Consider the following 13,825-nt stretch of genomic DNA (forward strand, 5'->3'; position numbering starts at 1 on the left):
GGGGAGGGGTTGGTGGGGGAAGGGGAAGGAGGTAGTTGAAACAAGCCAAGATGCATGTTGACCAGGATGTAATGATGAGTGTTGAGAGGAGAGCAAGGCCACTTCCTGCTGAGTTTGATCAAGAACCATTCTGTATGCTTTATGCTGTTTAGCTGCCCAGAAGATGTTTTTGATATATTGTTACGCAAAACAGGTTAGGTTTATGTCTGGGTTTGACTACTGGGTTGACAAGTACAAAGAAGATCATTTCAGATTTGATTGATTCTGAGGATAAAGTTTGTATTATTTGGTAATTACTGGGTACCTCTGTGTCAATATATATGTTAAAAAAAGGGGGGTTTAAAGTCTTTTGTTTACTAAGTATTAGAATTCCTAGATGAAAAATCTGTATGAAATGATGTGATGTATTTCTTTCTCAGACACGTTTTGGGGAGGGGGGGTGGGGTGGGGGGTAAAGCCGCTGTGCCGTATTACTCACTTTGTGTTTTTAGTGCTGTTTGTGTTGCTTTTTGACTTTTGATGTGTGCTTTTTGACTTTCGATGAGTTGCTTTTTGATCTTGAGGTCCACCCTGTGTTAAGTTGTATGTGCTGTGGACTTGGCTGTGGGCTGTGATAGTGTTAGGGGTTAGTGACTGTTGTATGTGCTGTGGACTTGGCTGTGGGCTGCGATAGTGTTAGGGGTTAGTGACTGTTATGTTGTATGTGCTGTGGACTTGGCTGTGGGCTGTGATAGTGTTAGGGGTTAGTGACTGTTATGTTGTATGTGCTGTGGACTTGGCTGTGGGCTGCGATAGTGTTAGGGGTTAGTGACTGTTGTATGTGCTGTGGACTTGGCTGTGGGCTGCGATAGTGTTAGGGGTTAGTGACTGTTGTATGTGCTGTGGACTTGGCTGTGGGCTGTGATAGTGTTAGGGGTTAGTAACTGTTGTATGTGCTGTGGACTTGGCTGTGGGCTGCAATAGTGTTAGGGGTTAGTGACTGTTATGTTGTATGTGCTGTGGACTTGGCTGTGGGCTGCAATAGTTTTAGGGGTTAGTGACCAGCAGATGGATGCACAGTTAACTTCCAGTTGTATGAATAAAGATGCATTGCATTGTAGTGTAGTGTACTGTACTGTACTGTACTGTACTGTACTGTACCGTAGTGTATTGGTGTGATGCCGCACAGACTGCTGGCTGGTGGTGACGTGGGAGGTGACCAGCTGGGTGCAGATGTATTGTATTGTACTGTACTGTACTGTACTGTACTGTATTGGTGTGATGGTGGATGCCGCACAGACTGCTGTTGCCGATGGTGACGTGGGAGGTGACCAGCTGGCTGCAGGGTGATGCTGTGATACGCAGTGAACTGTCCATGTATGCCTTTTTGTACGGCACCTTCCCTGCCGCCCCCGCCGTCGTCATCTTTGCTGCCCAGTACTCTCTGGCCCAGGACCTGGTCAGTGCACACACACACATACGCACACATACATGCACTATCTATCTATCTCTCTAACAATCTATCTATACACTGAAAAGACATGCACATGTTTCAGAATTTGAACAGATCACTTTAAGTTATATTGGCATATCAAAAAATATTTTACATATTTAAGAATGGTTAGCAGTTAGAACTATTCACAATAAATAAATAGATGAATGAGTAAATAAACTGACCAATGAATAAACCAGCCAACCAAACAATCAAATATTCAATCAATCATCTAATCATTCAAACCCGTCAATATGAACATCAATAACAACAAATTAGTAATAATAATAATTTAAAAAAGAAAAGATAATGATTATAGATAATAGTTACAAACATGACATACAGAGAGGAGTGACATGCATGTTGAAAGCTGCCCCTGTGTGGGGTGTGTATTGTTCAGTTCAGTTACTCCAGGAGGTATCACTGCGTTGGGACACATCCATACGCTACACCACATCTGCTAAGCAGATTTCTGACCGGCAGCGTAACCCAACACGCTCGAGGGAAAAAAGTTAAATGATGTAAGATACATGAACAAATCAGTGGATAAGTTATTAGATTGATGAATAAATAAATTATAATGGTATATAAAAACAGAAATGAAAATAAGATGTAATAAAAATAAATAAGCAATAGGTAAAGAAAAGAAAATGTCAAAAAAAAAAGAAGAAATAAATAGTAATATGAACAACAATGACGACAATATTGATTAAATAAGTCAACAAATAAGCAAAGAACAGTGAAGCGTTTTTTTGGTAATGCAGGTTGTGGTGATGGGCACTGTTCTGTTGACATGCATGATGCTTGCCTCCTGCTGCATTTCACTTTACCCTTCATCAGTGTTGATGTCTACCTTTTTTCCCTGCCACCTCCATCAGCTGTCAAGACAGGACATGTTTATTTTACCCTTCATCAGTGTTGATGTCTACCTTTTTTCCCTGCCAGCTCCATCAGCTGTCAGGACAGGACATGTTTATTTTACCCTTCATCAGTGTTGATGTCTACCTTTTTTCCCTGCCAGCTCCATCAGCTGTCAGGACAGGACATGTTTATTTTACCCTTCATCAGTGTTGATGTCTACCTTTTTTCCCTGCCAGCTCCATCAGCTATCAAGACAGGACGTGTTTATTTTACCCTTCATCAGTGTTGATGTCTACCTTTTTTCCCTGCCAGCTCCATCAGCTGTCAGGACAGGACATGTTTATTTTACCCTTCATCAGTGTTGATGTCTACCTTTTTTCCCTGCCAGCTCCATCAGCTGTCAGGACAGGACATGTTTATTTTACCCTTCATCAGTGTTGATGTCTACCTTTTTTCCCTGCCAGCTCCATCAGCTATCAAGACAAGACATGTTTGTTTCGTGTTTCATCTGTTGACTCCATCAACTATCAAGACAAGACATGTTTGTTTCGTGTTTCATCTGTTGACTCCATCAGCTATCAAGACAAGACATGTTTGTTTCATGTTTCATCTGTTGACTCCATCAACTATCAAGACAAGACATGTTTGTTTCGTGTTTCATCTGTTGACTCCAACTATCAAGACAAGACATGTTTGTTTCGTGTTTCATCTGTTGGCTCCAACTATCAAGACAAGACATGTTTGTTTCGTGTTTCATCTGTTGGCTCCAACTATCAAGACAAGACATGTTTGTTTCGTGTTTCATCTGTTGACTCCATCAACTATCAAGACAAGACATGTTTGTTTCGTATTTTATCTGTTGACTCCATCAACTATCAAGACAAGACATGTTTGTTTCGTGTTTCATCTGTTGACTCCATCAACTATCAAGACAATACAAGACATGTTTATTTCCTCTTTATCTGTTGACTCCTACAACTATCAAGACAATACAAGACATGTTTATTTCATCTTTCATCTGTTGACTCCTACAACTATCAAGACAATACAAGACATGTTTATTTCATCTTTCATCTGTTGACTCCATCAAATATCAAGACAATACAAGACATGTTTATTTCATCTTTCATCTGTTGACTCCATCAAATATCAAGACAATACAAGACATGTTTATTTCATCTTTCATCTGTTGACTCCATCAAATATCAAGACAATACAAGACATGTTTATTTCATCTTTCATCTGTTGACTCCATCAAATATCAAGACAATACAAGACATGTTTATTTCATCTTTCATCTGTTGACTCCATCAAATATCAAGACAATACAAGACATGTTTATTTCATCTTTCATCTGTTGACTCCATCAAATATCAAGACAATACAAGACATGTTTATTTCATCTTTCATCTGTTGACTCCATCAAATATCAAGACAATACAAGACATGTTTATTTTATCTTTCATCTGTTGACTCCTACAACTATCAAGAAATGGGAGTACATGCAACGATAACATATTTCATGTTATTAACACAAAATACCAAAAGCAACAGGAAATATGAAACACATTAGGAATTGTGCTCACAACCAGTACAATAGCCACAATGACAGGTTGATTGAAAGACATGTTTGATACGTTCGGAGGAAAAAAAAAACCCACCAACTAAGCATTGGTTAAACAACATGTAAAAAATGTGGCATTGTTTATTGTACACAAGCCACAGAGCCAGGTTTTCACCACACTGTTATGTGATCCAGTGAGCCCTGTGACTGAAGCTTGCTTCCTCTGGCCACTCACTGTCTCTCTGAATGTTAAATGTGCCATAGTGAGTTGAATAAAAACACTTATTTTGCAGCCTGTAAACGACCACTGTGTATGTGGTGTGTGTGTGTGTGTGTGTGTGTGTAGGTGACGCGTGGTCTGGTGATAGGCACCATTCTGTCAGCGCCCATGATGTTTGCCTCGGCCAAGATGATGTCTCTGGCAGTGAGCAGCAACACAGAGTACTACAGCACTCTGCTCAAGGCGTCCTTCGACGTCAGCATTGTCAGCATTGTGTCCTGCGTGAGTCACAGGCCCTTTCTTTCTTTTTCTGCAGCCAAGTGTCTGTGTGAAAAATAGTTCTCAGCACCAAACATTGTAGACTTGACAGTCCCAGTCACATGATTCAGTGTGTGTCAATACAGCACAGTGGCCGTGTTCAGTTCAAACTCCGTCAAGGAGGGACGGTTAGTGCAGGAAGGCTGGCTGCAGCTGTCCAGCATTGTGTGACAGTGTGAAAACAGTCTGTTGTGTGACAGTGTGAAAAACAGTCTGTTGTGTGACAATGTGAAAAACAGTCTGTTGTGTGACAATGTGTCTGTTGTGTGACAGTGTGAAAAACAGTCTGTTGTGTGACAATGTGAAAAAGTCTGTTGTGTGACAATGTGAAAAACAGTTTGTAACAGTGTGACAGTCTGAAAACAGTCTGTTGTGTTACAGTGTGTCTGTTGTGTGACAGTCTGAAAACAGTCTGTTGTGTTACAATGTGTCTGTTGTGTGACAGTCTGAAAACAGTCTGTTGTGTTACAATGTGTCTGTTGTGTGACAGTCTGAAAACAGTCTGTTGTGTTACAATGTGTCTGTTGTGTGACAGTCTGAAAACAGTCTGTTGTGTTACAATGTGTCCGTTGTGTGACAGTCTGAAAACAGTCTGTTGTGTTACAATGTGTCTGTTGTGTGACAGTCTGAAAACAGTCTGTTGTGTTACAATGTGTCTGTTGTGTGACAGTCTGAAAACAGTCTGTTGTTTTACAATGTGTCCGTTGTGTGACAGTCTGAAAACAGTCTGTTGTGTTACAATGTGTCTGTTGTGTGACAGTCTGAAAAAAGTCTGTTGTGTGACAGTGTGAAAACAGTCTGTTGTGTGATAATGTAAAAAAGTCTGTTGTGTGAAAGTGTGAAAAACAATCTGTTGTGTGACAGTGTGAAAAACTGTTGTGTGTCAATGAAAAACAGTCTGTTGTGTGACTATGTGAAAAACAGTTTGTAACAGTGTGATAGTGTGAAAAATAGTCTGTTGTGTGACAGTGTGAAAAACTGTTGTGTGACAATGAAAAACAGTCTGTTGTGTGACTATGTGAAAAACAGTCTGTTTAACATAACCCCTCAATGTTTACGAAAGTCGCCTATGCTGCTGAACTTTCTGGTCAGCTATGGTAGCCTGTCGCCTATCTCTTTTAGGTCCAGCTACAGATTTGCCATCTTGGCCTATGAGTCCAAAGGTCCCATATTGCCTCACATTGTGCAGCTTCTATAGACACAGGGCTGTGGGCACAGGGCCATTGATCTTGAAACTCTGCACCAAGGAGCAGTATGATTGCCTTGCATTTGATGGAGTGATAAGAGAGGGGATTGTCTTGCATGTGATGGAGTGATAAGAGAGGACAGCCACTTGAACGTGGTGCATGTGATGGAGTGATAAGAGAGAGGACAGCCACTTGAACGTGGTGCATGTGACGGAGTGATAAGAGAGGACAGCCACTAACACGGTGCATGTGATGGAGTGATAAGAGAGGACAGCCACTTGAACGTGGTGCATGTGATGGAGTGATAAGAGAGAGGACAGCCACTTGAACGTGGTGCATGTGACGGAGTGATAAGAGAGGACAGCCACTTGAACACGGTGCATGTGACGGAGTGATAAGAGAGGACAGCCACTTGAACATGGTGCATGTGACGGAGTGATAAGAGAGGACAGCCACTTGAACATGGTGCATGTGATGGAGTGATAAGAGAGAGGACAGCCACTTGAACACGGTGCATGTGATGGAGTGATAAGAGAGGACAGCCACTTGAACACGGTGCATGTGATGGAGTGATAAGAGAGGACAGCCACTTGAACGTGGTGCATGTGATGGAGTGATAAGAGAGGACAGCCACTTGAACGTGGTGCATGTGACGGAGTGATAAGAGAGGACAGCCACTTGAACACGGTGCATGTGACGGAGTGATAAGAGAGGACAGCCACTTGAACATGGTGCATGTGATGGAGTGATAAGAGAGAGGACAGCCACTTGAACACGGTGCATGTGACGGAGTGATAAGAGAGAGGACAGCCACTTGAACACGGTGCATGTGATGGAGTGATAAGAGAGGACAGCCACTTGAACACGGTGCATGTGATGGAGTGATAAGAGAGGACAGCCACTTGAACACGGTGCATGTGATGGAGTGATAAGAGAGGACAGCCACTTGAACACGGTGCATGTGACGGAGTGATAAGAGAGAGGACAGCCACTTGAACACGGTGCATGTGACGGAGTGATAAGAGAGGACAGCCACTTGAACATGGTGCATGTGATGGAGTGATAAGAGAGAGGACAGCCACTTGAACACGGTGCATGTGACGGAGTGATAAGAGAGAGGACAGCCACTTGAACACGGTGCATGTGACGAAGTGATAAGAGAGAGGACAGCCACTTGAACACGGTGCATGTGATGGAGTGATAAGAGAGGACAGCCACTTGAACACGGTGCATGTGATGGAGTGATAAGAGAGAGGACAGCCACTTGAACACGGTGCATGTGATGGAGTGATAAGAGAGAGGACAGCCACTTGAACACGGTGCATGTGATGGAGTGATAAGAGAGAGGACAGCCACTTGAACACAGTGCATGTGATGGAGTGATAAGAGAGGACAGCCACTTGAACACAGTGCATGTGATGGAGTGATAAGAGAGAGGACACCACTTGAACATGGTGCATGTGATGGAGTGATAAGAGAGGACAGCCACTTGAACGTGGTGCATGTGATGGAGTGATAAGAGAAAGGACAGCCACTTGAACACAGTGCATGTGATGGATTGATAAGAGGAAGGACAGCCACTTGAACGCAGTCACAGTGGGTCAGGTGGCTGGGTCGTAGAACCTGGGTAACTTCAACGTCCAGTGATGGCTGCCTAGGTGAAACCTGTACCTATGGCTGGGTCATAAAATACGGAGCTTATGCTAGACAGAAACTTTGTGAGGCTTGTGAGTTAATGTGTATAACTCTGTGTATGTGTGTTGTGTTGACAGGTGTGTGTTGTGTTGACAGATGTGTGTGTTGTGTTTACAGGTGTGTGTTGACAGGTGTGTGTGTTGTGTTGACAGGTGTGTGATGTGTTGACAGGTGTGATGTGTTGACAGGTGTGTCATGTTGTTGACAGGTATGTTGTGTTGACAGGTGTGTGTTGACAGGTGTGTGATGTGTTGACAGCTGTGTGTGTTGTGTTGACAGGTGTGTGTTGTGTTGACAGGTGTGTGTGTGTTGTGTTGAAATGTGTGTGTTGTTTTGACAGGTGTGTGTTGTATTGACAGGTGTGTTTGTATGTTGTGTTGACAGTGTGTGTGTGTGTGTGTTGTGTTGACAGGTGTGTGTTGTGTTGACAGGTGTGTGTTGTGTTGTGTGATGTGTTAACAGGTGTGTGTTGTGTTGACAGGTGTGTTTGTGTATTGTGTTGTGTGATGTGTTAAGAGGTGTGTGATGTGTTAACAGGTGTGTGTTGTGTTGACAGGTATATGTGCTGGGCACTTTTGTGTTCAGCGGGCGTTGGAGACGTGTTCCTCACCGCTTCACCCTGTGTCTGATTCTGTCCCAGGTCAGTCAGGGGCCTGGCTGTGTGTGTGTGTGTGGAGGTGGGGGGGGGGGGGCGCAGGGGGGGGGGGGGGCAGTATGTGGGAGTGTATGATGCTTGGGTTTGTGTGGGTGGAGTGGGGGGGGTGGGGTGGGCAGTATGTGGAGTGTATGGTGCCTTGTTTTGTGTGGGTGGAGTGGGAGGGGGGGGGCAGTATGTGGGAGTGTATGGTGCCTTGTTTTGTGTGGGTGGAGTGGGGTGGGGGGGGGCAGTATGTGGGGAGTGTATGGTGCCTTGTTTTGTGTGGGTGGAGTGGGGTGGGGGGGGGCAGTATGTGGGAGTGTATGGTGCCTTGTTTTGTGTGGGTGGAGTGGGGGGGGGCAGTATGTGGGAGTGTATGGTGCCTTGTTTTGTGTGGGTGGAGTGGGGTGGGGGGGGGCAGTATGTGGGAGTGTATGGTGCCTTGGTTTGTGTGGGTGGAGTGGGGGGGGGGGCAGTATGTGGCAGTGTATGGTGCCTTGTTTTGTGTGGGTGGAGTGGGGTGGGGGGGGGGCAGTATGTGGGAGTGTATGGTGCCTTGTTTTGTGTGGGTGGAGTGGGAGGGGGGGCAGTATGTGGGAGTGTATGGTGCCTTGTTTTGTGTGGGTGGAGTGGGAGGGGGGGGCAGTATGTGGGAGTGTATGGTGCCTTGTTTTGTGTGGGTGGAGTGGGAGGGGGGGCAGTATGTGGGAGTGTATGGTGCCTTGTTTTGTGTGGGTGGAGTGGGAGGGGGGGGCAGTATGTGGGAGTGTATGGTGCCTTGTTTTGTGTGGGTGGAGTGGGGAGGGGGGGGCAGTATGTGGGAGTGTATGGTGCCTTGTTTTGTGTGGGTGGAGTGGGGGGGGGGCAGTATGTGGGAGTGTATGGTGCCTTGTTTTGTGTGGGTGGAGTGGGAGGGGGGGGGCAGTATGTGGGAGTGTATGGTGCCTTGTTTTGTGTGGGTGGAGTGGGGGGGGGGGGCAGTATGTGGGAGTGTATGGTGCCTTGTTTTGTGTGGGTGGAGTGGGAGGGGGGGGCAGTATGTGGGAGTGTATGGTGCCTTGTTTTGTGTGGGTGGAGTGGGGTGGGGGGGGCAGTATGTGGGAGTGTATGGTGCCTTGTTTTGTATGGGTGGAGTGGGGTGGGGGGGCAGTATGTGGCAGTGTATGGTGCCTTGTTTTGTGTGGGTGGAGTGGGGGGGGGGGGCAGTATGTGGGAGTGTATGGTGCCTGGGTTTGTGTGGGTGGAGTGGAGTGAAAGGGGGGTTGTGTGTGGGGGTAGGGGATGGGGGAGTGGGAGATTATGTGTGTGGGGGTGGTGTTAGTGTGCTTGATTTGAGGGAGGGGGGGTGGAGGGGGGGGAGGGGGATGTGGATTGGTGTGTATGTGTGTATTTGTGTTTACCTCTGTGTCGGGGGTACAGGGGGGTGGGGGGGGGAGTATGCTGTGCAGATGGTGGGGTGTGTTGGCATGGTGATGTATGAAGTGCAGATGTTGGGGTGTGTTGGCATGGTGATGTATGAAGTGCAGATGGTGGGGTGTGTTGGCATGGTGATGTATGGTGTGCAGATGGTGGGGTGTGTTGGCATGGTGATGTATGGTGTGCAGATGGTGGGGTGTGTTGGCATGGTGATGTATGGTGTGCAGATGGTGGGGTGTGTTGGCATGGTGATGTATGGTGTGCAGATGGTGGGGTGTGTTGGCATGGTGATGTATGGTGTGCAGATGGTGGGGTGTGTTGGCATGGTGATGTATGAAGTGCAGATGGTGGGGTGTGTTGGCATGGTGATGTATGAAGTGCAGATGGTGGGGTGTGTTGGCATGGTGATGTATGGTGTGCAGATGGTGGGGTGTGTTGGCATGGTGATGTATGGTGTGCAGATGGTGGGGTGTGTTGGCATGGTGATGTATGAAGTGCAGATGGCGGGGTGTGTTGGCATGGTGATGTATGAAGTGCAGATGGTGGGGTGTGTTGGCATGGTGATGTATGAAGTTCAGATGGTGGGGTGTGTTGGCATGGTGATGTATGAAGTGCAGATGGTGGGGTGTGTTGGCATGGTGATGTATGAAGTTCAGATGGCGGGGTGTGTTGGCATGGTGATGTATGAAGTTCAGATGGTGGGGTGTGTTGGCATGGTGATGTATGAAGTTCAGATGGTGGGGTGTGTTGGCATGGTGATGTATGAAGTGCAGATGGTGGGGTGTGTTGGCATGGTGATGTATGGTGTGCAGATGGTGGGGTGTGTTGGCATGGTGATGTATGGTGTGCAGATGGTGGGGTGTGTTGGCATGGTGATGTATGAAGTGCAGATGGCGGGGTGTGTTGGCATGGTGATATAGAATAGAATAGAATATGTCTTCATTACACGGATGTTCAGTGCTGGCACTTTAGTTGGCCCAGCGAAAGTTCATGAACCCTGGAAGTAGGGCATGGATATAAATAAACGTGGCTGACAAACAGGCCGTGCCAGCGGCACTCGCTGTACGCTTGTTCAGCGGTAAATCTGCTTTGTTTCTTTCGCGCATCATCTTCCCGGATGGATTGGAAATAACGACAAAAGAAGTGGGTTTCTACAAAGAATGCAAAATGAGCTTTCCATTGACTCCAAACACAATATATTTTCTTACATAGCAATTGTTGCGGCAACGGTTGAAACATGCATGAAGAAAGAGAAGAGAAGGTCAAGCAGAAACATGATCGCAAAAATCGTAAAATTTAAATCCCTCTCTAAGAAAACATACGCTTATTACAATGAAATCGTAAAAATCACCAAAACATTTAGCATGCCTGCATGCAGATCAGCCCACCCTTTTGAGTTGTCGATTTTTTCTTGTCAGCACAACAAGTGTTTAAATGAACACACTGTAGCATGGTGAGTGCAAGCAGCAGGGGCATGTAGAGCAGGGTGAGTGTAATCGCTGCAGGAAATGTGTGGATGCTATGGAAGCGTGAGAAAAGTGGGGCAGGGGCTGCGGGGCCAAGTGAAACAAAGAAGGCAGTGTCCAGGTTTGGCACGCGGGGCCAGAAATACCGCGCGCGGTGAATGCGCCGGCCAATGCAGAGTGTGGTGGGAAAGTCTGGCATTAAAAAAAGTTTGACCCCAGACGCTAGACGCTGCTCGGAAACTAAAGAGGTGGATTTTGTGCTCGGCTGAGCAGCCGTGATTACCAAGTGTACCTGGGTCACAAGGAATATTTGAGGGGATAGTACTTAACAAGATACAAACATAAATCGAAAATCATACACAAACACAGATACAGTAGAAATTAGGATACATACAAGTGCATATCAATATAAAAACTTGTGCATACTCACACATGCACGCACTGCAAACACACACACACATACACACACACACACACACACATGCACGTACATACACACACACACACACACACATTTGAACAGAAGCTGCATATTACATGTGGATGGGGCTGATGACTAGATCTTTTGGTAGATGGTTGTTGGTTGCACAATTCTATTTATCACACTGGATTTGTTTGAGAGACAGGGCATTGACTGCTTTGGGGGAAAAGCTATTGGCAAAGCGATTGGTTTTTGTCCTTATACTTCTGTACCGACGACCAGAGGGGAGCATCTGGAAAATCCCAAAAGCTGGATGCGATTTGTCCTGGCTGATTGATTTTGCTTTTTTGAGTAGCGTCTTATAATATATGTCTTCTAGAGAAAGTAGATCAGCCCCGGTAATCTTGGTGGCAGTTTTTACGATTCTGTTAAGGGCTGCAACTTCTGCCTTGGAAATGTTTCTGTACCAAACAGTAATAGTGAAGGTTAGTACACTTTCAATGACTGCTCGGTAGAAATCAGCCATGATTTCTTTTTTAATTCCGAACTTTTTGAGACGCCGAAGAAAGTACAGGCGCTGTTGTGCTTTCATAACAATTTTTTTCCATATTTTTCTCCCATTTCAAAGCGTTGGAAGTGATCAGTCGGAGAAATTGAAAGTGTGTGTGTATGGTGTGCAGATGGTGGGGTGTGTTGGCATGGTGATGTATGGTGTGCAGATGGTGGGGTGTGTTGGCATGGTGATGTATGGTGTGCAGATGGTGGGGTGTGTTGGCATGGTGATGTATGAAGTGCAGATGGTGGGGTGTGTTGGCATGGTGATGTATGGTGTGCAGATGGTGGGGTGTGTTGGCATGGTGATGTATGGTGTGCAGATGGTGGGGTGTGTTGGCATGGTGATGTATGAAGTGCAAATGGTGGGGTGTGTTGGCATGGTGATGTATGGTGTGCAGATGGTGGGGTGTGTTGGCATGGTGATGTATGGTGTGCAGATGGTGGGGTGTGTTGGCATGGTGATGTATGGTGTGCAGATGGTGGGGTGTGTTGGCATGGTGATGTATGGTGTGCAGATGGTGGGGTGTGTTGGCATGGTGATGTATGGTGTGCAGATGGTGGGGTGTGTTGGCATGGTGATGTATGGTGTGCAGATGGTGGGGTGTGTTGCATGGTGATGTATGGATGTGCAGATGGTGGGGTGTGTTGGCATGGTGATGTATGAAGTGCAGATGGTGGGGTGTGTTGGCATGGTGATGTATGGAAGTGCAGATGGTGGGGTGTGTTGGCATGGTGATGTATGAAGTTCAGATGGTGGGGTGTGTTGGCATGGTGATGTATGAAGTTCAGATGGTGGGGTGTGTTGGCATGGTGATGTATGAAGTGCAGATGGTGGGGTGTGTTGGCATGGTGATGTATGAAGTGCAGATGGTGGGGTTGTGTTGGCATGGTGATGTATGGTGTGCAGATGGGTGGGGTGTGTTGGCATGGTGATGTATGGTGTGCAGATGGTGGGGTGTGTTGGCATGGTGATGTATGGTGGGTGTGTGGCATGGTGATGTATGGTGTGCAGATGGTGGGGTGTGTTGGCATGGTGATGTATGGTGTGCAGATGGTGGGGTGTGTTGGCATGGTGATGTATGGTGTGCAGATGGTGGGGTGTGTTGGCATGGTGATGTATGGTGTGCAGATGGTGGGGTGTGTTGGCATGGTGATGTATGGTGTGCAGATGGTGGGGTGTGTTGGCATGGTGATGCACAGAGCCCTGGGGGAGGTGGAGGGCTGGGGTTACATGGTGCAGTTCGTCGTGCTGCTGCTGGGTGTGTTCAGTGCTCGGTGCTGGACGGCGGCCCTGGCCGTGGCCATGTGTCTGCTGCACATCCGGGGCCTCTGCTGGGTCCTCAAGGCACAGGTCTGGCTTGCCCTCTTCGGCTTTGGGTCAGTCGCCTCCCTGCTTCTGTTCTGTGTGTGTGTCGCTGTGTGTTTGTCACTGTGTGTGTGTGTCACTGTGTGTGTGTGTCACTGTGTGTGTGTTTGTGTCACTGTGTGTGTGTCACTGTGTGTGTGTGTCACTGTGTGTGTGTGTCACTGTGTGTGTTTGTCACTGTGTGTGTGTGTGTCACTGTGTGTGTTTGTCACTGTGTGTGTGTGTCACTGTGTGTGTGTGTCACTGTGTGTGTGTGTGTCACTGTGTGTTTGTGTCACTGTGTGTGTTTGTCACTGTGTGTGTGTGTCACTGTGTGTGTGTTTGTCACTGTGTGTGTGTTTGTGTCACTGTGTGTGTTTGTCACTGTGTGTGTTTGTCACTGTGTGTGTGTGTCACTGTGTGTTTGTGTCACTGTGTGTGTGTGTCACTGTGTGTTTGTGTCACTGTGTGTGTTTGTCACTGTGTGTGTGTGTCACTGTGTGTGTGTGTGTCACTGTGTGTGTGTGTCACTGTGTGTTTGTGTCACTGTGTGTGTGTGTGTCACTGTGTGTGTGTGTCACTGTGTGTGTGTGTGTCACTGTGTGTGTGTTTGTGTCACTGTGTGTGTGTGTCACTGTGTGTTTGTGTCACTGTGTGTGTGTGTCACTG

At 46.6% G+C, this 13,825-nt stretch overlaps 1 protein-coding gene across 8 annotated transcripts in view; it reads left to right on the forward strand.

Annotated features, from left to right (window-relative positions):
- LOC143276819 (lysosomal cholesterol signaling protein-like) overlaps window positions 1-13,825 on the forward strand; it is a 65,438-nt gene that overhangs the window by 14,865 nt on the left and 36,748 nt on the right. For all 8 annotated transcript variants that reach the window (XR_013053639.1, XR_013053643.1, XR_013053641.1 and 5 more), the window contains exons 6-9: window positions 1,279-1,438; window positions 4,243-4,398; window positions 7,873-7,956; window positions 12,980-13,188. Coding sequence is in view for 3 of the 8 variants with exons in the window: in XM_076581477.1 (XP_076437592.1) it covers window positions 1,279-1,438; window positions 4,243-4,398; window positions 7,873-7,956; window positions 12,980-13,188 (609 nt within the window). In the remaining 5 variants the exon portion in view is untranslated. The remainder of the gene's footprint in view (window positions 1-1,278; window positions 1,439-4,242; window positions 4,399-7,872; window positions 7,957-12,979; window positions 13,189-13,825) is intronic.

Source organism: Babylonia areolata, chromosome 2, assembly GCF_041734735.1.
Source record: "Babylonia areolata isolate BAREFJ2019XMU chromosome 2, ASM4173473v1, whole genome shotgun sequence".
Classification (NCBI taxonomy): domain Eukaryota; kingdom Metazoa; phylum Mollusca; class Gastropoda; order Neogastropoda; family Buccinidae; genus Babylonia; species Babylonia areolata.